The 27,982-nt window shown below is 43.9% G+C and overlaps 1 protein-coding gene across 1 annotated transcript in view; it reads left to right on the top strand.

The window, feature by feature from the left end:
* The window catches only part of LOC138515905 (alcohol dehydrogenase 1-like), a 300,767-nt gene that overhangs the window by 255,830 nt on the left and 16,955 nt on the right, over positions 1–27,982 (top strand). The window contains exon 8 of the mRNA XM_069630667.1: positions 18,290–18,428. Within this exon, the coding sequence (XP_069486768.1) occupies positions 18,290–18,428 (139 nt within the window). The remainder of the gene's footprint in view (positions 1–18,289; positions 18,429–27,982) is intronic.

Genomic DNA, 27,982 nt, shown 5'->3' with positions numbered 1-27,982 from the left:
TAAGTGTCTACATAATGTGGAGCGTGCACATATCACACAAACAAACATTGCATATTCAACGACATCCACTGATGCAAGCACGCATGGCAATCAGGGTAACTGCAATGTGGGAAGGTGAGGTGGTCCTTGCAAGTGGACATGCACCATGCATGCATACAGCAGGGATTGCCATGTCCCGCCAGAGTTTAAGTGATTTGTGTTTCCTGGCCCTGGCAACGTTAGTGCCACACTGCTAGTACACTGCCATTCCTTAGTTGATGTCCCCATGCTGTTTGATGGCAATTCTGTGGTGGGGTACGGGTGTGCCTCACCACAATGGCTACAGGGGATCCATTTGTATGCACTCATGTGCGCGGACCATTTCTGATGTTGTTCAGCGTACATTTCAGTTGTGATTTTGATATGCATGTTGCTGATTTGTGTAATGGGGGAATGGTGTGTTGTGCGGTGTGCATGTTGTTTGGAATGGCCTGTTTGGCGTAATGGATTGATATGTTTGCCGTGGCACTCACTTCCGGCATGTGGTTTTGTCTCTGGTCCATTGTGGGCTGCCTCACTGTACAGTGATGCAAATATGTCTGTCCATTCTTCTCATGACACAAGTTCACGCCCAGTTGGAGTATGCATCCCCCCCCCCCCCCCATTCACGGCCAGTTGGAGTATGCATCTCCCCCCCCCATTCACGCCCAGTTGGAGTATGCATCTCCCCCCCCACTCACAATCCACATCACACTGACATGTGGTCGGCCTGCTACTCACCAAGTAGCCACGAACGTTGTCCAGCATGTCGCTCCATGTATCGTGGTATTGTCGAGTTCCGCAGGACCATTGCATCATGGGTTGAACCGGGATATCGGGCACAGCAATGTGTGATGATCTTATTGGAGTCACATACCATTTGGACGTTGATGGAGTGGTATTGCTTTCTGTTACGGTACACTACCTCATTGGCATGTGGGACCAGCAGTTCTACATGGGTACAGTCGATGGCCCCGATGCAACTTGGGATGCCTGCCAGTGAATGGAAGCCAACTTTGGTGTTGGAGATCTCCTGGGCAGTCCGTGGCATGTATATGTGTTGACTTGTGTGCTGCAGGAGGGCATCGAGCACCTGGTTCAGTGTGCGTGAGAATACTGGTTGTGATATGCCATGCATCTGACCTACCGTATGCTGGTAGGTGCCTGTGGCCAAGAAGTGGAGCACTGTTACTACCTGCAGTAGAGGGGGGATGGCAGTACGGATGTCAATGAGACTCACAATGTCGTTGTATATCATGTCTACTATGGTGGTGATGGTATCCCAGTCCAGACGGTACAGGGTGTGTATCTGCTCAGGGGTTAGGTTGACTGGACTGGCTCTGATCCTGGAAATTGGTGGCTGCCTCTGTGGTATCACTAGGTGCACTGGTGGTGCTTGCTGCGCCTGTCTTGCCCTCCTCCTCCTCCTCCTGCGTCTCCTCTGTGCTGCCTGTTGTTGTAGCTGCTGCACAGCAATCATGTCCTCTAGCCCATGTAATGCTGCTAGTATTGCATCCATCTTGGTGTGGGAATGGGTGTGGGGAGGGGTGTGGTGTGCTCTTTTGTGCTGCCAGTCTCCATTGCCTCCACCTGTGCTGATTTTGTCCACCTGTGGCAGGTGGGAACTCTGCTGTGCTCTTTTAACGTGTGGTTCGCGATGCCGGTATTAGCGCCTTGCCGGTAAGGGTTCTTTGGGTCTACTACATGCCGGTATTGCCATGTACGCATGGCTCGTGATGCCGTGATATTAGCGCTATGCCGCTATTTCCGGTCTGAGGGGCCGCGCGCTCACGGACTTGCCGCTAATAGTGCCACCGTACTTTGCGGTGCCGCTAATAGCGGTATGTCCGGTTCGTGATTGGAGAGGGGATTTACCGATACCGGTAATCCCTTACCGGTAACGGTATGTCCCTACCGCCTACCGTGTAATGAGGCCCAATGTCTGTTTACCTACGTTTACCCCTATCCGGGGTTCCTCATCTAGATCTGTACTAACCGATAGAATTGTACATGTCTGAGAAACCTGTGGGCTGGCCTATTCCTGATACATTTGGGCACCAATATGCGAAAGAGGGTTTACTCCGCATACACTTGCTCCAGTATAATGGGTAACTGTCCATTCTGTAGAGGATTTATATCCCACACCTGTACTGGCACCTGGTCTGACATGGTCAGTGCATGAGTATGTGTTATTCCAGTTCCCAGGTTCTGATCAACCTGGGCTTGCTGCAATGACACAGAGTTCAGGGTATAGGGCGATATTTGAGTACTCATCTGGAGGGGACGTGCGTTAAAATACTGTGGTTGACTTCCACAATCCTGTGACACATGCCCCATTCTTCCACACATCCAACACTGCACTCCATACATTCCTCCATACCCCCCCCATAGGCCCATTGAACTGGGTACCCATTCCTCCAAATCTTCCAAATGAACCGCCAGTTTGTGTAAATCCTCCTCTACCGCATGGAAATCCTCTCATCGGTCTTGGTCCGGGTACATACTTGTCTATCATGCTTGTCCCATTCCAGAGTCTGTTTGTCCTTGTTGACCCAACTGTCCTTGCTGTCCCTCTATTTGGCTGGTTATCATTGCCCCCTCTAACCAAATCTTCGCAGTTTTTTTCTGGACCCGCTTGTCCTCAGCCTTTTGTGCCTGGTCCAAATTCTCTTTTTGCTGTTGCCTCTTACAAAAAAGCACAATGTGCACCTGTATCTCCTGCCAACTATTTGCCTCTATCCCTACGACCTTGTATAGGTCATGCTGCACTTCTTTAGGAAGTCCCTTTTTCAACATATGATAAACAATAGCCACATCTTTGTCCCATGTTTCTCCCGTCTCTGCCCTCCACATTTCAATCAACTGAATGTGGGCAGTGGGACCCTCATCTAACTTCATTGTTTTTGCTAAAATGGAATTTATGTCTGGTATTTCAGGATACATTGTCCTCAGTGCTCCCAAACGTGTGCCCTATAGTTATTGAAAGCCGCTCCATCATGGGTGTTCATGTCTAATTGAATTCCCAGATATCACGCTTTCTTCCACAACTTATCTGCACGTTCCCCCAACCAGGCCATGAAAAGGTTTTTCATGTGCCCAATTGCTAACATAACACCAGCAGTTTGTTTTTCTAGAGTATAAATCTACTTCCCCGCCCCTGCAGTGAGCAAAGGAATTGTCTTCATTAAGTTATTCTGGTCCATGTGTGACCACAGGCATAATATGTCCTCCCCTGACAATTCTGGAGTAGTGGGTATTGAGTCACTTTTGCCTTTACTAGGTCTTCCCCTGTCTGTCCTCGCCCTCTCCCTACAGCCATGTGGGCGCAGCAGCATGTCTGGAGACCCCATAGCATACTTTGCAGAGTCTTTACTAAAGTGGGAGGCGTATTCTCCCCTTCCTGGCCTCTTTGCTCACTGTCTGTCTCCCAGTCATCCTCCTCTTCATCCTCTGTCCTTTCTATCAAATCCCCTGATCCTTCTGTGGGGACGAACAAACCCTTGGGACTGCCATAGCAGGCCACCTCTCTTCCCCTTCGTTCTAATTCTGCATCTGTAGCAATGCTTTCTTTTTCCATGTCCACACTTACTCTCTTTATGACAGATTTATCTAGCCATATGAGAATCTTACCATGTCTCCATCTCCCTTCCTCCACTTCCTGTGTTTCCCTGTTCTCATCTTCCTGCTTTTTATTCATATAGTGTTGTTCCAGTGTCACTTTACTTTTTACTAACCTTACCGCTTCTTTCCGATTCTGCTGTTCTTGCCTTTCCACTACTCTCTGAAATCCATCCTCTATCCTGGAACCGAGGGGCAATTCTCCCCTCGCTGACTCTCTGTTATGCCTACTCCTTGCAACCCTCTCCAGTTCTGGCTCTTCTAGTCAAAAGGTTAACACTGATTTATCCTTTAAATAGACTCTTCTTATTACCTCTTACATATGTGGCCCGCCAACAACCTTTACTAAAAAAGGCATTACCCTTCTGCTTCCCTCATACTCCTGTCTCTCGAAATTTGGTGCCAACAGAGGTGTTACCCCTGACCGCCTCGTAACCACCGGAATAGTCACTGGAAAATATGGAAGTTCAAACTCTGGATTTGTATACTCTTCTGCGGCCGACAAAGTATAGCACCCATATGGGGGTGGTGCAGAAAAAATTCCTACACCTTCCTCATCCCTTCTTCCATAGCCACGGCCTTCTGGGCCTTCCTGCCCTAATCATATAACCTCCATAGCTCCTGGATATTCAGTCTATTGTCCAATTTTGGTCACTAAGAAAGTATGCAGATTTTCCAATGTATCCTTTTTGGAAGACCACTCACTAGGCCCACAGTTCAGACATCTTGACCTTCATTTTCCTCTAGCATTCCTGATATTTCAACATTTTTATTTTATGTCCGGGGAGTACTTGACATAAATGATTCAATGGAGTTTCCATGTTTCAACAAAATCCCCAAAATCCTGATATTATTAAAGAAAACCCCAACCCATCAATACAAAAATGACCACCCCAAAAATTCCTTTTCTGTCCCTTAAAAGATTTTCCCCACATACACTCTCCGCAAACACTTCTTTATCTTAACTGCCTTAATAACTATGTATTCCTAAACCATGCACAAAAGACAACATCTTATTAAAACATGCTGGCCCAAATCCTTCCCATTCTTTTGAGATTTCACCTTCACTCGAGCATATAAGGAGCGCAATGTTTTCCACTACAACACTGCTGTATCTCTTCCTCTTTTCACTAGTATGGCCATTTCTACTACAGAGCCATCTTCCCCAAAACTACCAGAGGAGACCCACACTGTGTTAGTACAAGTAAGGCCTTACCAATATATGCCTCAGAAAGTGGTTTTACCATCAAATGCCACCTCACTCTAAAGTGAGGGCTCATGCCAAACAGACAAGCAACCTGAAGGGTATCGAGACTATCCCCATGAGTAACACATTGCGCTGAAGGACGGCACTTCTAAAATAACAAATTAGATAATAATGCAAATTTAACATTAAATGATTCACACACTTCCTAAACACATTCTCTCTTCAACCTGCTTATCCCCTTCTAATCCCACAAACACATCTCTTGCCCTAACAAACAAAAAAATGAAAAACCTGTTTCCTTTTTCTCCTACTATACCCCACTTCGTTTACCTGACAAAGATGCACTTATGTGGACGTCGATCCCTTAAAGCACTCCAAACTGGTGCTCCACAATCAGTTCTGCTTCACAGATGTGCTGTGGAACTTACTATCAGGTCTCAGCATCGAAATCCTGCAGGAGCAGCCAAATAGAACACCTGATCCCCCAAACTAGTTCAACCAGCATTGAATTGCTACAACTACTGAGTAAACCAACCCGGGGGAAAGGGGAAGTGGATAAAATAACAAATGGTCAGGATTCCTCCGGTTCCATTCTACTCCTGGATCTCTCAACTTTTGGATAATATGCAACAAATGCATTATGGGTTAAACATTGCAATACATGTATTCCAAATTACTAATAATATTCCCTCACTTCCCTTCTAGATTGCCTGACAGCCTCCTCCGCCCAATGCCTGGAGTCAGTTTATAGAAAATGATGGTTTCCTTTCTATATGCTTCACTGTTCTTTGTGGTTGCTCTACTCTCAGCTTCTTGCTCACAACATGCTCTTTGTTCTTGCAAATATGCTCTTGTTCATCTTTCAACAGTACTGCTGCTCTTATTTTACATAAAAGGTTCTTCGATTAACTGTAATTCCTAACCTTTCCTAGTTTATTTAAAACATACTTTAAATATTTTCAATATTCGTTTTGCTCAGTTTCCTTCTTAACTCCATTTATCTCAAAATGTCTTTTAACTAAATGCGCTGTTGTGCCTCTGCCGTGCTTCATACAAACTGAAACTTTTGCGTCCATGCACAACACTGTTTACATTTGGTTCCTGAGTAGAAATTAATGACGAGGCTTTTCTGGTTTGAACATAGAAAACAATGTGTCACTCCGCCGCGCTTGTTACTTGCAGCGTTTACGAAACTAATGCGCTGAAACTAACAGATTATTTCCATAAAAATGTCGAGATGCACTTACTTCCTTTGCTGCCTGCGTGGGCGATACTGGAACTTACAAAGCCCATTGCTGATTATTTCTTCAGCGTTATTCAAAGTAACAAACTTCTAAAGCGGCTATTCAGAGCTTTACCCGATGCAGAGATATGTGTCACAGGGTCCTTTCCTCTAATGTGGCTCTAATCAAAAGACAAGCTCACAATAAAAAGTAAATAATACCATGGTAAACGCTACATGCTCAAGGCCTTGCAAAATGCGCACGCATTCGCAAAAGCAGTAAAAAGACGTGCGCGCGAATTCAATTCCTTCTCACGCTCTCGACTTGAAAGTACTTAGCAGTTCAATAAATATATAACTTGTAATGTAACTATGTACAAGAGCGGATGAACGCTGCTCTGACAATCAATTCCTCATCTGTTATAATTTCAAACACTACAGTTCAGTTAACTTCCAGTTTCAAGAAATACTTCAAAGTGTTTCTCTGGAAAACGTATTCTATTGGATCAGTCACTTATCTGAATCCTTTTCTCAGGAACTTCTTGTACTAGACTTTTGGCTGTGATTTTCTGTGATTTCACTGAGTTTTCTTTGTCGCTTCAAAAGTCTGGGACCTTTCCTTAGAAGATCTTGAATGAAAGGCAGTTTAGAACCTCTCCTGAGGTTCCAAACTGCATCACAGTAGACTCCAAGCCAATCACTGTTGCGCAGGAAGTTCTCCATCTTGAACTGGGACAATGGTGGCTGGCTGATATCATAGTTAAGGAAATGTTGTAGTCACATCCAATCCCACCCTCCTTAACTGCAACAACTACTAAAACTACCTAAAAATACCTGAACTATCTGCTCCTGTTACCCGGGGACGTGACACTTACACCTCAGGGACCAGACAGGCCTATTGGTGCCTCTAAACCAATTATTTTCAGAGAGTCTAAGGATCCTACCTGACTCGCCAAATTGTAGGTGTGGACCTTCAGCTCCACCCCTTTACCCAAATTAGTCCCACTTCTAGAATTAGTAAGTGCACCTTTTGTCCATAAAGCAATTTAATTGCACAGATGGCCGGGATGGGGCTTAGGTGACATCTAACAGTCACACTAACCCTGGCCTGCCTGAACCACACATAGAACACAAATTATATACAGTTTGCAACAGTTAATACACTCCCCCAGATATCGTTACAAAGGAATCCCCCCAAACATGATTGGTTGCTCAGTACAGAGAAATGTGAAGCCCACACAGTTCATTGGACACAGACGTCATAATACAATCGCCTTAAAAGGTATAATTACAAGGTTGTCATTTCCAACACACCCCTTCCCAAAAACCTCTCCATATTTGGTTGCAGCCTTGCCTCTTAGTTACACAACATCAGAATTCCTATTATTGACGCACACAGACATGCCCCAAAAATACCTGAGCACATGAAGATGAGAGAAATGCAAGTAGATTCTCTATTGACCTATTCGTATTTGCTAATCGCATTGCCCGAATCTGTCCGGTGTCCGATTTGTATGACTTCTACGTGACTGACATTTCCTATTCACATGAGTTCCATCCACTTTCTGACAACACAATCGCTCTCCTGAAATGTATTACTGCTGATCTCCACAAGTGCCCTGGGAGAAGCCACATGTACCAAACAACCCCACAAATTATACAAATGCCTACCCCTTACAACAATGAGCTCTCCTGTTTACCAGAGATCACACCTTGCCTTCGCCTTCCAGCACTTGAGCCATCTGCAAATTGACCGCAGCCACCCCATTGACCAATTTACAAAACCTGTTGCCTCACTGCTGATAGGGCATTTGAAAGCCTTTGCCCCATTGTGAAAACACCCTTCTAATTCACTGATACACAGACCAACCACACCTCATATATTTCATATCTTTTACCAAATACATAAAATACTTCTGATACATGTATACCATTATGTGTACATTTGTATTCCTATTATGATCTCCTCTTATGACCACCATGAATACAGCTAAACTCCACGTGCACATATTGATCGCCTGCTTCACCCGAGTGGGGAGGGGTCCTCTGTGTGTCAATGTATCATTGTTATGTTTCTGCGTGTGCATGCAAATATACAAATGTATCGCCTCTACACAAAATAACACAAAGCAACCTAAATGTAGCACATCCCATTTAATATAAATATTGTATTATTTGTAGCATTTTGCAAAAGTGACAGAAATTATGATGATAACGTTTCCACCCCGCAGTCACTGGTATGGCACATAAAGTTTTATCTTTTCCAATTTCCTAACACCTTTTAAAATAAAGGGTCTGCCATTCCTTCTTTGATTCACTTTTTTGAACAAACACTTTGGACCTATGTCACACTGCCCCCGCTTCTAGAAGAACATGTCTGCTGGACCTGAACCACTGAACTGTCCAGTTGAACCAGTTTGTTGTTGCACCGGGTCAGCTGAATGTGTCATTGCCCCTGCTCAAACCTGTAGATCATTAAAACACCCGCCACCTTCAAACGCTGCAACTAAGCCATCTGCTTTGAACTGCATATCCAGTCACCAGCATCTTTGCGGTCAAACCAACCAGTGAACTGTCCCTGGTGGTCCTCACGATCCACACTTCTTCGAACTGCAGCAAACTTCAGCTCAAACTCTGTTCGACATCGGCTCTCCATCAGGAACAACATGACTGACACAGTCGAGCCTGACTCAAACTGCCTGAACAGCACCAAGAAGCCTGATTCGACACTGCCAAACTGCCAAGAACTGCACACAGGTATTAGTAAAATGGAATGCAAAATGACCTGCTGGTCTCTCAAACCTTTTTGCTGATGTTCCTCTTACACTGCAGATGGGATTTTGATTATGTCATATACAGAGTCAAAATCACAGCAAGCTTCTTTGTCTCTCACAGTGATTCATCATCCAATCAGGAACCATGGATCTCGGCTCAAATATTGGGTTTGTTTGTCGAGTTGTTCTAGTCAATCACACCCCTCTCAGCCAGATATGCCAAGGTTTTTCAGCCAATCAGAGCAGAGAGGTAATTGAGGGTTTATCTGTCGAAGAAAGTCTCGAATTGGTGTTGGTACAGTAGACTTTTTTTAAATGTTCCTGATGACTGCTGTTGACAACTTAATATGTAACTAGACTAAGAGGGTTTAGTGATTTATAAATGTTCTTTATTTCATTATCAATTTGTTCTCATTGAGAATTTTTACAAGAATCACACTGGAAGCTTCTTTGCAATTATCTCCCCTTGTTGATGAATTATGCAGGCACTTTTTATTATTTATTTTTGCGTTTTGGGCAACTTATTGTTACATCTTTTTAAGAGTAATTGTTTTCGTAAAACTTCAGGTTTACGCATGATCATCATCCATGTCATCATCATTATGCTCATTATCATCATTATGATCATTAATATCTGAATTGTCAGTGAATGGGGATGGTGGAGATAGAGACCTGTTAATTTCAATCTCCTCCTACTGTTCAACTACCCCATGCCTTTTTGTTCCCTGATTTCTGGTAGATAAGTTGAGTACCCCTCCCATTTCTGCCGTTTAGAGGCTCGGAGGAACTGTCTTTGCAACTTCCTCTGCTGGCTCCAGTGGATGTTCACCTTCAATTCTGACTGCCTAGTGCACAAGCCGATTGCTGTTGCAGAGTTAAAAAGACCACGAGCAGCTCATCCTTCCCTACATGTAACCCATTTAGGTGCTGTTGTCATATTGTCCCAATGTGACATTAATTCACTGACTTGTATATCAACCTCTCCCCTGAATATCTTCTTTCTCCCATAAAATCACTCAAGCATGACTATCCTGCAAGCTTCCATCACAAATGGGCACTGACAGTAATATTCACTTCTTCCCTGAATCTCTGCTGTTTCCTCATATGATGCATGCATGCCTCTCTAAGAACCAGCTCTTAGTGAATCCCTGCTTCTCTTCCCCGGTGTCTAACCATGGCAGGTATCTTGTCCACTGACTTCCAGAGATGGACAGAGCCAGGTGTGGGAATCTGCTCTCTGAATCTCTGGTACTTTCAAAAAATCATGTGACTGTGACTCTTACACGAGCAGCCCTCAGGGGTTGCCTTTTCCTCCAGCTCCTCTTCCCAGCTGTTGTACAATGGGGCATGTCTCGTCCACTCACTTAAGAGATGTACACTAACTTGTGTATCTCACACGTTCTATACTCTCTACTGCCACCGCCTAATGAAACGACAAGAGTATGACTCTCCCACAAGCTGCCATCAAGGATTCACTGCTCCCCATAATCTTCCTTGCAGGTGCCAAACAATGGCAGGCAGCTCATCTACACACTATCAGAGATGGACATTGACTATTGGGTCACTACTTTCCCCAACCTCTGCTACTTCCTTTAATAAAAGCAAGTCTCTCACACAAACAGTTCTCAGGGATTACCTGCTTATCATGCACCTCCTCCCAAGTTGCTCCAGTTGGCACATATCTTGTCCACTCACTTCATATGAAAGACACTGACTAGCTTATCACAAACCTCCATGCATCTCTGCAGCTTTCTCACACCAAAATGATGCAAGCATGACTCTGCCACAAGCTACCCTGAGGGTATTCCTGCTCCCCCTGCTCCTCCTAACAGTGCCTCAATTCAATAGATGGACAATGAATGATGCACCACCTGCCTTCACAAATCTTCTAATCTTCCTCCACAAAAATGATGTGAGTGTGATTCTACCATAGGCGAACTTAAATGATGCCCAGCTCCTCGTGCCCCTCCTCCAAGGTTTTACCTGGTAGCACATGCATTGCCCACTCACTTCTAGTGAAGGATACTGATTTGTACTTCCCCCGCTTCCCTGAAATGCTGCTACTTCCTCCCTTAAAAATCACACAAGCATTCCTCTACCACATGCAGCCCTTAAGGATTCTAGACTCCCCTGTTCCTCCTCCTCCCTGGAGTCACCTGATTGCATGTACCTCATCCACTCACTTCTGAAACGGACATGCAATCATGTCGCCCCCACAAGTAGCGATTAGAGACACCTTGTGCTTCCTGTTTTTCCTTCACCCTATGGCGGCACAGGGCTCATCCAGCAACTTTAAAAGAATGGTGTGCCACACCCTCACACATCTCTGATCCTGCTCGACTAAAATCAGAAACCGAAAATGTGCTCCAACCACATGTCCCACTTTAAACTATATGGCTGAAGATCAGAAACACTTTTTGAAATATTCTTCCGAAGTTCGACCAGGTTGAATCTCCTGAAAGTCAAGCGGTTTGACGTTTGGTTGGTAAAGTTCTAACAGGCCTAATCACCAGCAACCTGATAATCATCTCCTGTCACCTGAAACACAAGAAGAACAATATAATATTACCAAATATGATCTGTGGACAAACCTAAAAGGTAAAACAGGAACATATCCCTAGCATTTTAACTGAACCAATAATAATTCTGAATGCCAGACATCCTTCTCAAGGCATTCAAAAACAAACTGAAATGGATAATGAATATCTCAACACCTATGTTGTAAACAAAATATCCACAGTATCAATACAATAGTAAACAAGTGGTGCAAAAGAGGACTAGTCAAGGTGAAAAAGCAGGCAGGAGACTATAAATGTGAAAAGCACATCAAATCTATCCCAGTTTGAGTGAGGTTAACAAACAATAAGGCATTAGAAAGAGGTTTTGTTTCCGAATGGGTGAATTATTCATAAACTAGTGGACAAGCCTTGTACATGGGCTAATGTGCGTAGAGGAAGACATTTTCAGAGTGTAAAGATATTGGGGCTGATTCAATGAATCTGTGCGCCGAAAAACGGGGATTTGTGCGCCATTCTGCCCGCAAATCCCCATTTGTTAAATATGGATTTGTGGGCATAATGGCGCACAAATCCCCGTTTTTCGGCGCACAAATTCCATGAATCAGCCCCATTTTGTGGTATATTTTAAGGTAATTTGTGTTAATAGAAAAAAATGTATAAAGGATCTTGCTACATTTATGTGGAGGATTAGTAACCTCTGGTTTTACTAGACGTCCTTTGCGGGTCCCGCGAGGGGACAAGCATGCTAACAACAAGCCCGTTATTAACGGGCCCATTGTCAGTATCATCCCAATTCCCATTTGAGCCCTATAGGGGGTACATTTTTACTGGGACATTGAAGTGGGCAATTACCAGGTCCACCAAGGTTGGCATGACCCGGTAATTGCCCATTCCATGGACCCGGTAAAAATTCATTACCGGCGGCAGCCATGCCCTTGCTAAGGGCACGGCTACCAACAGGGTCCTATTGAGGCCCATTTTGTTCGGCCGGAAGATGAACTTGAGGTCTTATTGTTGCATGCATAAGGCAACACCTATCTATAGTGGTGATAACAAGCAAAGCGGCAAACAGGACGGCTTTGGACAAACATGCATCTGGCCTTTTATTATATAGTATGAAGATATGCACAGAGCTATGATGGTCAGACTTAGCAGACTTAGCAGGTAGCTTGCAATTCTTCTTTGAGGATAACAAATAAGACACATAGCACATCATCAAAGTCCTACAAAGCTCAACCTCCATCAGCCTCCATATTACCCATGTACACGCTCATCATTTTAAACTCTTTCAGCCCTATTGCTGAGACAAACTCCAAAGTAGTTGAAGATGTTAAAGTCTTCTTAGGGCAGAGCTACCCATGTCCACTAAACATCATTAAGGAATACATTGTCACATTATCCTCAGTCGGTAGATAATTCTATAATTCATACATTCAAGCAGGCGCAAATCACAACTAAAAACAGCCAATATCGCCATGTTACTAAATGAACCTTGATACAGACACATGCTGCCTTCAAAATGATCACAATATGTCTAACTTAGCATTTAAAGCAACAATTATACAAAAAGATTATTATAGCAATACCAAAAATACAGTTGAATTTAACCTTAATGGATGATAGCTAATCAGATTTCAGCACAATCGACCTTCTTACATTCACCTATATGCAGACGACATGCAGCTATACCTCAATATATTGTGAGGGGCCAGCAATGCAAGACAGACAACCTTTCGATGATTGTTCAACATTTGACACTTCATTACATTTTGTTTGTCACTAAACACCTCGCAATCCCTACTCTGATGAGGATTTAGCTGCTTATCAAAACTAAAGGGAAACACTCTAACACAGGATGGCTTGCCCTCACACTTAAACATCAAATATACAAATAAAATACATGGCAATTCAAATAACATCAACAATGATATTCACAGTTTCAAGATAACTTCTTAGTAACCTCAGTGAGCTCCCTTCCCCAGGATTTAAGATAAATTCAGCTCCAATGTTCAACAAAAAGAAAAAGAAAAATAAGTAAATCTGTGTATGTAATACAGTCTCATTTCAGTTCTTGATGTTTCAATGCCAAGTCAAGTTTTCTTGACCAAAGTTCCAAACACAGCAATATTTTTCTTCTTGGTGAAAATAAGGACTTTTCACTTCCTCAAAATAGCCTCAATGTCCTTCCCAGCCATGATGCTTTGCCACCAATTCTAGTTATCCAAGAAGAATTACCACAGTTTAAAGGAAATTCAACTTCTGTAAATATTAATGAAACCATGTTCTTGGTTAACGCTTAGTATGTCTCTCATTACAAGATTTGTAGACACAGTAGGTATCTTTGTCAGGTTGACTTCACAGCACTTCTACTTCCACTTCAACAGCTTCAACGTCTACAAGAGTTTACCATGAGGGCATACTTCCCTGGCCTCATAGTATTCCACATTCCTGTGTTCTAATGAAGACTCAAATCTACTGACAACCAAATACACCACCACAGCTTCAGTACATTGTGACACTACTACAGCTTCAGTACTATGCAACTTCAAACAGGTTTTGGTTATGACAAGAGTCACTGTCAGTACTTCCACACGTTCAAGTAGACAAGGCACTCTTCCTCAAAACCTTCCTTTTCAGAGGAGCAGCCTCTTTGCCTTTCTTGTCTGCCTGCTACAACAACAACCTGGAATTTCCTTTGGGACACACTTCTATCTCCTACATTCTTTGACAATATAGGTTATATCAACTTCAAATAATGTGTATAAGTAGCACATTTCCCTTTTCCTAACCTTGCCTTTATCCCTCTGCCAACAGATAGCCACAATAATTACGCTGGAGCTTTGTTGTCACTCTCTTGGCTTCAGGTGATGCTTGTACACTTGTATCATGATGAGATGCTATTTGCCTTACAGTACTATTTAAACTGCTCTATGGCATCGGGAAAGGCTGGTTTCAATCTTAATCGGGAAAATACTGTGTACACTCTTGGCTTGGGCAATGCTTGATCTCTCCAACTCCAAATAATAGTGTTTTAACACTTGACACGTCTTTGTTAGCAACTGTTGAATTCATGAATAAGGATTTAGAGGTCTTTCTTCCTACTAGAAATATAATTGGGCACACACAACCATTCCTTCATGTACTTTATAAAGTTAAAAGTTTAAGAATTGCTTTGTGTAGCTTTTGCTTCTCACGCGAGTAAAGGATAGAATACCCGATCACACGCGAGTGCTACATTTCAAGTGTTCCTTTGTTAAAGACTCAACCATCAACTTTGCATACATTCTACGCAGATGCATAGCTATATACTGTTGCCAGCAGTGCTCGTGCAAGGAATCAGAATGCCTAGTTTAACACATCGGCTTCTGTGTTACTTTCTCTGTGTGTTACACAACTTCTACAGATTCTGGTTTCACTTGGGACCCACACCCTTCATCGCTGATTGAGTCTCGGTACAGCCACTCAGTTAAGGAGCCCATTTCACTCCTGAGACCCGCAGCTTCACAGCAGTTCCTCGCCTCGGTCTCCGACACGCTTATTGCTGTGCAACCTCTGGAATTAGGCTTGCCTGGGGAAAGGCAGCGTTCTGCTAAGCAGCCTCTGCACACCAGAGTTTGGTGGAACAGGACCCTCACAGGATAAGCAGGGGAAATCTGCTGAATCAGAATCCCAGCATCCCTTTGGTTCTGCCACTTCTGCCTTGCTTCTGCTACTACTACATGCGCTTCAGCCATAGTTGTAGCTCCTCCTAATTGGCTGCACCTCAAGGGGGCTTTTAAGCCTCTCGGCTTCCCTCAGGTGTGGGCTATCAGGCTTAATTGCATGACTATTAATACAGCAAGACTCTTCAGTCCTCTTCCTCATCCCAGTATTTATGAGATTATGGGACATGTAGTCCCCAACAAAACAATCTGACTTTCTGATTTGTGCAAACATCCATGAATAGTGTGGGGTTACACGGAAAGTTAAACAGGGGGTTTCCTAGTCTTCCTGCCCTGTTTCCCCCCAAGAACACCACCCTGGGGTCAGGATAAAGAAGTGTATGCCCTTCATTGGACACATGAGAAGGGTCTCAGGCTAGGTTTCTGGGAGGAATGATCACTGATTCATCACAATATCGACCACTGAAGTCATCCACAGGCTCAAGGCCGACTGGCAATGATCAGGTTGTGGATGTCTAGTGCATACCTAAAGCTCAGCCCCTCCAATTCTGCATTCCTTCTGTTGACCAATAACACTGAAAACCCTGACATCCAGACCTGGCTCTCTGCGATGAACCTCAAGGGCTTCACATCCCAGCTAGTCGCCTTTGCCAAGTCCCTTGGGTTCGCCATTAACAGACAGCTATCCTTCAAATAGCACATAGCAAGGAAGATGGCTTGGTAACACTTTTCTAAACTGTGGAAATCGAGTCCTTCATCCCAGAAAACAACTTCAGATCTGCCTTCCAAGCATGACTCATCAAAGGACTCTGTATATTCAACCACAGCATCTGGACCGTCACCGAACTGCACTGGCTCGAAGGCAAGGCCCATATAATCTTCAAATCCTGCTGCATCATCTACAAGGCTGTCACCCTGAAGTCTCCAAGCTACCTCACTGAGAGACTCAGCACCTCCAGAGACCTGCAATCAACCACAAGTAAGGACATGTGCAGTCTTGAACTCCTTCGGTAGAGGGAGAAAAGAACCAGAATACAGTCCATCTCTGCCTACACCCCAAGACTCTGGAACCTCCACCCTGTCTACTTCAGACTCACCCCCTCACTTCTACAGATCAGGAAGAAGCTCCTGCCCACAAACCCTCCACCCCCTACTCTACCTGAGAATAGGTGTTATGTTCCACACTGTCTCCTGCCACTGGTTTCTTGTAGATCCCTTTGCTTGCAAACTGCCCGTTCACTGTTTGCTCCCTGTCCCTTGTTTATCATTTTTCTTCACCATGTTCTTCCCCATATGACTGTAAAGTGCTGTGTTGCTTTCTGGAGCTGGATCCACACTCACTACATACAATAATAATATTACAAATAATATTAATGATAACAATAATAATCAACCCTCAAGCACATCTGGGAGGATTTTTTCAAAATCTCTAAATTGTAACAAGCTCATCTTGCTGGGCCTAACTGCTGCATACAAAGCTCGGAACTCATGCCACTAGAAGGACATCTTCAACACTTGATGTGGCAATAAGAATTCACCCTAACTAGGTGGCTTCTTTCTATATGAAATCCATCACATACATATATACATACATACTGTCAGAAAGAATGTGTGGGGCATATAACAGCTACACTCAGATGTTGGCATTTATGGATTTTATTTACACAAGTGAGGTGGGTCCAGCACAAAAATAAAAATTAACAAAATGGAAAACCCCTGTGTGGTCAGGTCATCTTTTCACCTAAAGGGACAGTGTTTCCCTCTCCCATGCCCCGGATGGATCTGGGGATGGACTCCTCACGTGGTCCTGTGCTGAGGTTGCTTATTGTTGACCCCCTTGGATCTGTTGTGCAGCTGTTTGGAGTTAGAGTTAGATGAAGAATCCCCACTACCACTCTCCAGACCTCTGTCTTTTCCTCTTTCCTCTCTGAACTGATGGTAACATTTGTGTTGATGCCTCATTTCTCCTCCCATCATCTGGTCTTGCCGTGGGCCTACCTGACCCACCAAAACCTTCATGCTCTTGCTGGTTTCCTCACCACCTCCTCAAGCTGTCCTGACCTCCTCTTTTCAAGCATCCACTTCTCTGGATGTTAATATTTCCTCATTCTTATCAACTCCTCAACCTGGGTACGCACCTCCACCAGAATTTCTGCCCCTGCTTCATGTATGTCTTCTCCTCTCAGACTCTACATGCTTCTTCGTGATTTTATCACCTCCTTTAGTTCTCCCGCACCCACTCCCCCACCGACTCCTAATAAACCTGTCGTCCCCAATCTCTTACTACCTCCTCTTGATATTAACTTCTCTCTGGATAATAATAATAATAATAATAATAATAATAATAATAATAATTGTATAATGGGTTATTCACATAGCACGTTTACCAAGGCACAGTACATAAAACATGTTTATGTTAACCAACTGAATATGGTACTCATTTAGTAATCTTGAAAGAATGAAAGGCTGAGTTTTACTCAGATTACACACAGATCTCAGCAACCAGAGATCAGCTCAATTAGCTATTTTATTGGACCATCACCACCCCCTATTTCTCTTTTTACCACAATCTCCACTTCTTCACAATCACCTGCAAGAACCACAACCTCTTACAATACTTCAATGCTCCCTCCTGGCTCCTTCTCTACCTTTTGCTTGGGTGGTTGAGGGCTTATGCTCGTAGGGCTGGTTTCTCCTTTTGTGTTCATGTGACTGTCCCCAACTAAGTGTTAGGGACAGAGGCAAGGTGACCACTAGCTAGGTGTCGCAGCATTCCCCCACCTCTCGAGTCACCTTGTCCCTGATCCCTAAAATTAGGCATGGGATCTCATCACAATGCATACATATATACATACTTACATACATGTATTGAAAGTGCAGTTCAAGGTTGAACTGTACTTCTGTTCCCCTATAAGACGCCCAGAACATCTTTGAACAAAGCCTTACTACACAAGGATTCCGTCCACTAATCCAGCATTTGCGTAGAGCATTTCTTTTCAATTTTTAGAATCTGCGATGGTTTGTTATTCGTCAAAGGACAGAGAGTAAATCTCTATTTAGGTACTTCAAAATGTATGTATCAAATTATTCCATTGTTCAGATAAATTATTACAGAAATGTATGTGAAAATATTTGGTGTGAGTTCAAACAGCAAGGCAACCTGGAAAATATGTCTAATGAATAAGGTTATGACTTTTCTTTGCCTACATCTTTTGTTTGCAGACATCTATGTTACTGATTATGTTTCATTTTTTTGTTTTTGTTTTAAGGCTTGAAGCCCAAGGACACTTTCCCACAATTGGTGTGCGATTACTTGTCAAAGAAATTTGATCTTGATGGATTGGTGTCCCACACTTTACCATTCACACAAATTAACGAAGCTTTTAACCTTCTGCATTCTGGCAAGTGGTGAGTACAATGAATGAGTTATTATAGCAAAGATAAATTGCTAATTTCTGTGGCGGAAACTGTAAACTTCACAATGAGGTATACAAGTGCAATAAGTTGGAAGCTAACTCCAAAATATGTTCCCACTCAAGATCAATGCAGATCCGTTTTGATATGAGAACTAAGTGACAACAATGGGTTCAGTCTAGTGGAGAAAGCTCCCACACCGAGCAAATAGTGTGAAGCCTGGTCTGATGAATGTTAACATACTTTGCATATCACAAGACTAAACAAGCAGTGGCAACGTCAACAGTGTCTTCTTTTATACAGGTATTGGATAGGTATTTGCCAGGCACTGCTCCCTGTACCTTACTTGCCACCTGTTACAACTTTGAATCAAACTCTTAATTTCCTCCCTCATCTTCTTTCGCCTTTTCTATTGTTCTTCTCTCTTCTTCGGTCTTCCCGCTTCCCATCTTGCCCCCCTCAAATCCCTTTATCACTCTGCCATACGTACTCTCTGTCTACTCTCTTCTCATGACTCTATTTCCAGCTCACTTCCTTACCTAGGTTGGCATCCTTTCCACTCCCAGCTTAAATTTCACTTCCTTTGTCTTGTCTTTAAATCTCTTCATGACCTTGCTCCTCCTTACCTCTCTTCTCTCCTCTCATTATATACCCCCTCTCGCTCCCCTCGTTCCGCTGATCTCTTCTTACTTTATGTTCCCCCACCACTATGTGGTGGGGGAACATAAAGTAATGTGTCTCTTTTCGTTTCCGCTCCTTTCAGCTTCTTGCCCACTTACACTGGAACTCCCTACCGCTCTCTATCCGCTCCTCCCACACCTATTCCTCTTTCTGCTCCTCACTGAAAGAACTTCTTCTTCACCCCCCTCCATGATACCTTCCCCCTCTCTCTATCCCATCCCTCCTTCTATTACCCTCTCTCTATTCTCCTTATCTTTATCTGTCCCCATCTCTCCTATGATCTCCTCTCTTTTGTTGCTCACTTCACTCATTACTCTCTCCCTCTCAATCATTCTCTACCCCCTCCTCTCCTCTCCCGTCTTACTTGCAAATTGTTTTAAATACCGATTTTATGGTTTGATTCATGTTTACTGTTTTGCTTCTACTGTTCCATGTTTTATGCGTTACTTGTTGTTATCTCTAAAGGGCCTTGGATTAAGGCACTATATAAAACAATAAAAATAAAAATACAAATACAAAATAGTAAACTAATTTGAGATGCATTGCCATACTTTTCCCAGGAACCCATGCCATATTGCAGTTCATATTGCAGATATGCCTATCAATTATCAGCACTTGTCATCATATGCTCAGATACTAACATCATTGGTAGTTATTGCATTTGAAAGTCGGCTACTCACACCATTGAAATCTGATTGGCCCATGTAGCGCTGAGAGCAGCCTGATGTGCTGTTGGTGCTGTAGAATGGCCATATAACCTTTTGTATACCAGGGCTTCAATTATTTTTTTCACCTCCTTTATATTTTATTTCAATAAAAACATATGAACAAGCTAAAATACAGTTCATAAAAATACAAAACTAATTTAAAAACATAAGAAAAAACAGTCACATTTCTTCAGAACTACTGGACTTAAATGTTACCAGACATGTCTAGGTCTGCAGTAGTTCTAACATAATACAAAATGCCTAAACTAATGTTCAGCATAAACAATTTTCCAAAGGGAACACATTGAATATATCCTTTCTCAGAGTATTTTTCTCAGTCCGTTTATGATCTTCCAATGCAGACCCTCGTCTTGGACATGAACATATCGTTAGTAACCTGTTCCACGGGCTATGCCGGGAGGTAACAGCCTGGCAGCCCAAGTTAAAGGCTGAAGTGAAGCGAAGCGAGGGCATTTAAAATGGGCAATGGGACATTACCCCCCGATATAGCCCGTGGAGCAGGTTACTAACGCTATTAGCACCCGGGGTTACCAAAGTGGTAACATGGGGTGTTAAAAATAAAAAGTATTCTCATTCAAAGAACTGGACCCGTCCAGCGTCCCTTACATTGAATGAAAATACTGTGCAAAGATGGCCACCATGGTTGAGGAAGGTGGAGCTTCATACAGAGCCCCTTTTCCCTTTCTATGGTGGCCAAATGGAGCAAGGAGAAAATCTGTAGGAGCTGTGGTGGCAGTTGCTGCAGCAGCAAACAGGTAAGTGGTGATTGGGTAGTGGGGGTCAAAATTACTGCAGCGGTGGTGGGAGAAGATGGCGGGCTGGTGAGCTGGCGATCAAGCGGCTTGGAACGTGGGCCCACGTTTTGAGCCTCCTGATTGGCTGGCTCCCACCCACAGTGTGCTAATATCCAAACATGTTTTCAACTGGAGAGAGTTCATTATATTATTCCGTAATCTTAACAATCACAACTTATTTACAGCAAACCAATCATTTACCCTCAAATCGGCTTCAGATGATATTTAGATTTTTTTACTTGATCTCCTCGGATAAAGGTGCTTTTTATTCCACGAGAAAGTCAGGCATACTCTGTGACTCCTATCTTCCTACAGAGGAGCCTAACTTATGCAAGCCGCTGGTTTCAGACTCAAAAACTGTGTTCATAAATTCTTCCAGCATGTTTTCAAAATTTGTATTTAACTGTCCATTAAGCAGCCTTTTGAGAATGAGCTTTGCCATAGCCATCTGAGCCAAACTGCCCACTGAGTGAATCCCTACCTCTAACCTGATAATCCTTAGTGACGTGCACCTGGTCAGTACCAAGGCTGATCTTAAGACTCTAGTTTCCAAGCACTCGCTCCCAAGTGACCCCACTCTTCTACAACATACTGTGCATCCGAGGTTATTTTAACTATAAATACCACTACATTTTTGTAAAATGCCTGAGCTCCAATTTTTTTTACACCATCTTAACAAACCATTTTGAGTTTGATGGTAATTTGACAGTAAATCCCCTGAATTGCCCAAACACATTTACCATTACATCCATTTAGTCCTGTGGGCTTACCATGAGATTACAAATGTGGCAATGGCAGTGTAAATCCTCCATGTTGAAGTCAATGGGACTACATGGGGATTTTGGAAAATGTACAGCGAGCCATAATTCTGCTGTGGTAATTCCAATTATTTTTTTACCTTAAAGTGGAGGATTTAGCTCCAGCATTATGCTGGAGATCATCCACTTCAATGTTCAACTCGAAATTCGGCGGTGCGGTAAAACCAGTAGCAATTCCGTTATCACCAGAAAAGTGACAGAAACCGAATTACCATCACTTTTTTACCACACCTCTGAGCTAGTAATGGGTTCTTTGCAGCAGCATCTTCTTTATTTTTATCTTGTGAGCAATCCATTCTTTTCAAAAGCTATAGCATAGTAATTGCAAAATGTCACCTCCTCCACCTTACTATGACCTAAAAAACAGTTAAAAGTACCTATTCTTCTCCCAAATTGTACTATTTTTTTATTCTCAAGATTTGAATCTAATTTGAGAGCCTTACAATAAATAATATCTAGCTGCTGTGAACGGTTTCTGTAGGCTCCGAGGGGCCAGATCAAGCACATTTGAATAATCTGTGTAAAGGAGAGAGCACTTTTCCATAATGTTTAAAATTGGGTGGTAACCAACTGTAATTACTAGAATGTTCTCAATATCAGCAACCAGCAGAAAAAACAATAAAGGAGTAAACAGACATCCCTGCTGTGTGAAAACAATAGTGGTCTATAGCAATGAGTAGTGGCTAAACAGCCTACTCATCCCCTACCCAGTACTGTAAACTCAATCATATTCATATACAACTGCTTGTTTCGGTATGGATTGGGTCTAAAGACTACTGATCAATTTGAGGTCTCTAGGGGTGTCAGACAGAGCTGTGTCTTGGTCCCTCTCCTATTTAAAATTGTTATATAAAGGAAATAATTAATGATATATTGAGTGGGGCCCATGACTGCCTGAAACTAGCCTCTTATTATTATGCGGCCCTCTTTTACAAGGATGATGCAGTTTTAATGGTCGACCACCCTTCAGGGCATCATGGAAAAATCTCTATCCATCTTTCTTTCTAAATCGTCGCTGCTCTGTCTAAAACTGAATGTCGGCAATACCAAATCGATGGCCTTTAGCCCTCACCCCTTTAAGCACAAATTGGTCCATCTAAAAGTGGAGCTTGTGTTAATCGAACAAATGGCCCACTTCGACTATCTTGGGGTAAGGTTTCAGGAGTTTCAGGCAGAATAGAAGCACAGAGCACCCCAGCCAAGATTGTCTATAGGGTAGCTATAGACAAGCAATCAAGTCTTAGGTTCTCTGGAGGTGATGCAGGCTGGTTCTTAAGTACAGTGTAGTCCCCGAGCATCCACAAAGGAATGTCCAAACACTATGTTAGTGATAACACAGTTCTTTATATAAATAAGGTTCAGAAAATATACACAATTAATAACACACTTTGTACTCTGGCAATTCTATAATGATAAATATTTACAATTTCGATGTGGTACCACGCTTAGTTATTGTCTCATTTAAATTGCACTAACTGTGGACAGTCCAAATGGCATACGATTCAAATAACAGTGTGTATCAGCATAGGACATGGGAAGAAAGACAAGTTGGATTAAACAAATGGCAGAATTCTTTGTCCCTACCAAAGAAACAGTTCTGCGTGCGGATCCCCCCACCTGGGAAACCTGTAATGAAGATTATTAAAATCTCAGTCCATTAATCTCTATTAACATTAACATCTCTGTCTTGTCTTCAAATCTCTCCATGATCTCTCCCCCCTATCTCTCTTTCCTCCTCTCATTTTACTCTCCCTCCCGCTCTTTCTGCTCAGCTGATCTCTACCTTCTCACTGTACCCCCAGCCCAATGTGCCTCCTCACGCTTCCGTTCCTTTCAACTCTCGGCCCCCCTTCATTGGAACACTGTACCTCTTGCTATCCGCTCCACCCCTACCTACTCATCCTTCCGCTCCTCTTTGAAAGCCCTTCTTCTCCACTCCCCCCAACTCTCCTTCCCCACCTCCCTCCCCTCAACTCCCCTGCCCCCTCTTCCCTCCCCCTCCCTCCTTCCCCCTTCTTCCCGCTCCCGCTGTTCTCAAAGCAGACATTGAAACCTTCCTTACCTACATCCTCTACCCTTGCCTGCCCCTCCCCTCTTCCCCTCCTTCTAAGTAAATTGTTCTACATATTGTATCACTGGTTTGTTTCATGATTGTAAATATGCTTCTTTCATTACTGTACCTTGTTGTTTCATTGTAAAGCGCTTTGGATTAAAGCGCTAAATAAACTTAGTAAACATAAACATAAACATTAATGTTTGAAGAGTCTTATCTCTCAGTAAAATGTTCCACTACCCCAATGTACCAGAGTTTAGTAGAGTTCTTTCGATGTTTCAACAATGGGCCCTTCTTGAGTGAACTCCCTTTAAGACAGGAGCCATGGGTTGGTGAGATCCCACGAAGGAAGGTGAACACTGCCGTCTGGACAGCTGCTTCGGTCTTGGCGGTGCTCATCGGTGAGTGATTGTGGATGTCCTGCGAAGATGAGGTGTGCTGTGCACCTCAATGACAAGAATTTGTTGCCGCAAAGGGAAAGCAATGAAGAAAGTAGGCCCAGCAAGGTCATCAGCGTTTGGTGTTGATGATCGGGACTGGACCACGGCTGGCATTTTCGATATTCGTTGGTGTCTTTGAGGTCTCCTGGTGGTGCACAACCCACCAGCAGATTTTCCTCAGTTCGTCAGTGGCCTTGACTTTCTCCGGCGGGACACAGTGTTCAAAGTCAAAGTCGAAGTCAAAGTGGCAATGGAGCGTTGTGGCTCCGGTCGACGAGGTTACAGCGGTCCTCCGAATCTCGGTCAACGGTGATGGTCGTCGATGACCTCGACGTCCTGGTGCTTTACTTCAGATTCATTGGCGGTCCTCTTCTCAGGTCAGCAGCCTTTTGAGAACAGACTTCCAGGGAGCCTTGGTGAAGATAAGCTGGTGCACGATGGTCCTTCGTAGCTCGGCTAGAGCTCTCCTGGCCAGGTCCTCTCTTGGATCAGTCCTTGATAGACACACAGCTTTCAGATTAGCGAAGGGCAGCAGCAGCAATTCTTCATCTTCCATCGGGCTTCAAGGTTAGGCATCAAGTTTCGACTTCAGCTTCTGAACAATTCCAGTCATTGAGAGGCACCCAGATATACTGTTCGGCCTCTCATTCACTCTGCTGGGTCACACTCAGGCAACCAATCATTCACAAAGGCATTCATGTAGGAAGGGAGCCAATCAGGCTCACAGTGCATTCGGGCCATTCACTTCCATCCAGACCCCCATAAAACGGAATGTAGATTGGGACAAGTGCTCAGCCTTTCAGCACACCACACTGCATTCATGTCAGTTTCGGGCAGGGCTGTCTAATTCTTTGTGTCACACACACAGATACCGGACACCCACAACATGAAGTGCATATTGGTCACACACTCCACTCACCCAGGTCCCACCCCACGGGCGTACCCACAACATACAGTAATTAAGAAGGCTCCAACCAGTCTGGCCTGTACTTCCCCACAATACCATGTATGGAACTTCCATCCAACAGCCAGTTAGGGGAAGGGATAGAAATAGGGCTTCCTGGGACTTTGGGAAAATAAGGTAACAGGCGATGGAAAGCAAGAAGCCACAGGGGCCATCTTGTCTCCCATTAGGAATCCACTGATTCCAATGACAGGGCCTGAGTATTCCAAGATGGAGGATACTCAGAGCACCTGTCAATTCAGCACGGAGCTGTCACCAGCCTGTACCCTGCTCTGTGGGAAACACAGGTGCCCAAAAACATTTGCTAGGGTTACTGGGTTGTACCCCCACCCATGGGTGCAATAAGGGTATCCCAAGGGTCTGTCCACCAAACCAAAAAGAGGAAAAGCCGCACCGTTAGGAGTCCCGCATGAACTCCTGCGTGGAAAACAAGGCAGAACATACATGATAAAGGCATAAAGGACAAGGATATTGAGGCCCTGTCCCTCCAATGCATTTCCAGCATCACAGTTACTGATTAAGGACCTTAATTTCAACATAGCAGCAATCAACAATCATACAGAAAATAAATACATCAAGCCGCTCCTTGGCTTTCATCCATGCATGGTGTGCAGCTGCAATGATTACAAGGGATTCAGCACCAAAAATCATCGAGCAGAGTTGGTCAGAAGAGGAGTTTTAAAATCTGCTATTTGCTTTGCAGTATGCAGGCTCAAGTATAGGGAAGTCCATTAAGACATGTCTGGCTGTCTTAACACCCTTTCCGTTTAGGCAACACACTCATTCTTCGAGGGATAAACCCCTCCAAATGCCCATGTATTCCATCAAAGGAAGGGTCCGAAATGCATACATGTTATGAAATGCAAAGGCCTTGATGCGTGTAGGCATTAAATATTTTCTTCTCAGCAAGTGTTGCCAAGGACTGGACATGATCCCAGTCCCTTGTCTTAGTCTTCAGTTTCTGCGAAAATACTCAACTTAATTTTGACCTGGAGTAGCCAAATCAATAGCCTCAAGATGCATAGTTACAGTACTATGCAATTCCCTGTATGGCCTATTGTCTGGTTTCTGGTGTATGACACAATGAATGAGACAGCCCTGCCCGAAACCGGTATGAATGCAGTGTGGAGTGCTGAATGGCTGGGTGCTTGTCCGAATCCACATTCTATGTTGTGAGTGTCTGGATGGAGAACAATGGCCTGAATGCACTGTGAGCCTGATTGGCTGCCTGCCCACCTGAATGCCGTTCTGAATGATTGGTTGACTGAGTGGACCCAGCAGAGTGAATGAGAGACCAACAGTATATCTGGGGACCTCTCACTGAGGGAAATCGTTCAGAAGCTGAAGTCAAAACTTGATGCTAAACCTTGAAGCCCAGCCGGATGAGAAGATCTGCTACCACATTCCTTTACCAACTGGAAGCCGCTGTGTCTTCAAGAACTGATCCAAGAGAGGACCTAGCTAGGAGACCTCTTCCTGAGCTGTATGGGACCATCGTGCACCAGCTGATCTTTACCAAAGCTCCCTGTAAGTCAGACCCTCGAAAGGCTGCCGACTGGTGAAGGGGACTTCCAAGGAATCTGAAGTGAAGTACCCAGACATCCAAGTCCATCGTCATTGATCAGGGTTTGCAGGTATGCTATAACCGCTGGAAGCCTGTCAAGTCTGGTTGCCCAGAAGCAGGAACAGCTTGACATTTATCAACCAGAGCCACAACGCTCCATTGCCTAAGACATTTCATTCAAGGACTTCCTTACTCATCATCGTCGACCGCTTTGTCAGGCTGGAGAAGGTCAAGGTCGACGATGACTGAGGAGAATCTACCGGTGGGTTTCCCACCACCCGAAGTCCTCAAAGATGCTGACGAAGATCCAGAAGCCAGACTTGGTCACGTCCCGATCGCCGACACCAGACACCGATGACCTGAATCCCTTGCTGGGCCAAATTTCTTCATTGACTCTTTGTGGCCACAAACTATTGTCGTAGAGGTGCACTGCATGCCTCATCTTCACAGGACGTTCATGAGCATTCATCAGCGAGCACTGCGAGGATCGAAGCTGCTCCCTCGACCACAGCATTCACCTTTTCTTCACCGAGGAATCTCGACGACTCATGGCTCCTGCCTTAAAGAGAGTTCACTCAAGGAGGGCCCGTCGACTACTCATCGAAAAACTCTATGAAACCAGGTACATTGGAGTTGTAGAACCTTTAGAAAGACCTGAGACTATATTAAGCATAACTGGACTGGGCTTGTCAATACGCTTTATTTACAGGTTGCCCAGGTGGAGGGATCCTCACACAGAACTCTCTCTAGGTAGATGGGAGTCAGTATTCTGCCATTGCTTAATTTACCTTGCCTTCTTTCGGTGTCTTTCATTGATTTTTCTTACAATCTGATTTGTATGTCATTTGAACTGTTAGTTGATGCATTTCAAAGGAATCAATAGTTAAAGAGTGGTACCACGTAGATTTATATATATTTGCCATTGTAGTATTGCCGAAACAAAGTTATTGTTATTGATATCAGGTAATAAAATTGCAGCAAAAATGTCTCTGGTAAAAACAATCACGGCAAAAAGGCTGTGGTTTGAACCAATAAAGGTGTACCCCATTATACCATTTAAGGGGCGCGGGGGTGTCCCCCGCTCCTCTTAAATGGTATAATGGGTCCAGGGTTGCAGGGGGTTCCCCCGTATCCTTTACATGATTGTGGCGGCAAAACCACAGCATTTTTGCCGCGATATTTTGCATCCAGAGCCATTTTTGCCATGATTTTAAGACATGTATATAACTTGAATCTTATTTATATAAAGAACTGTGTTATCCCTAACATAGTGTGTGGACATTCCTTTGTGGGTGCTTGGGGACTACACTGTACTTAAGAACCAGCCCACAACACCTCCTGAGAGCTAAGCCTTGATTGCTCGTCCATTGCTACGAACAATAGAGAATCTTGGCTGGGGTCCTCTGTGCTTCTACTCTGCCATATAGAGGGCTTGAGTACAACCCCCCCCTCCAGTCTTTACAGTAACACGTCATTCAAAGGATGGGATTCAGAATAACTCTTGCA

The sequence above is a fragment of the Ambystoma mexicanum genome, chromosome 6q (assembly GCF_040938575.1).
Source record: "Ambystoma mexicanum isolate Mex_15411 chromosome 6q, UKY_AmexF1_1, whole genome shotgun sequence".
Taxonomy (NCBI): domain Eukaryota; kingdom Metazoa; phylum Chordata; class Amphibia; order Caudata; family Ambystomatidae; genus Ambystoma; species Ambystoma mexicanum.
The sequence above is the reverse complement of the archived record's forward strand: the minus strand, read 5'-3'. Positions and strand labels throughout refer to the sequence as shown.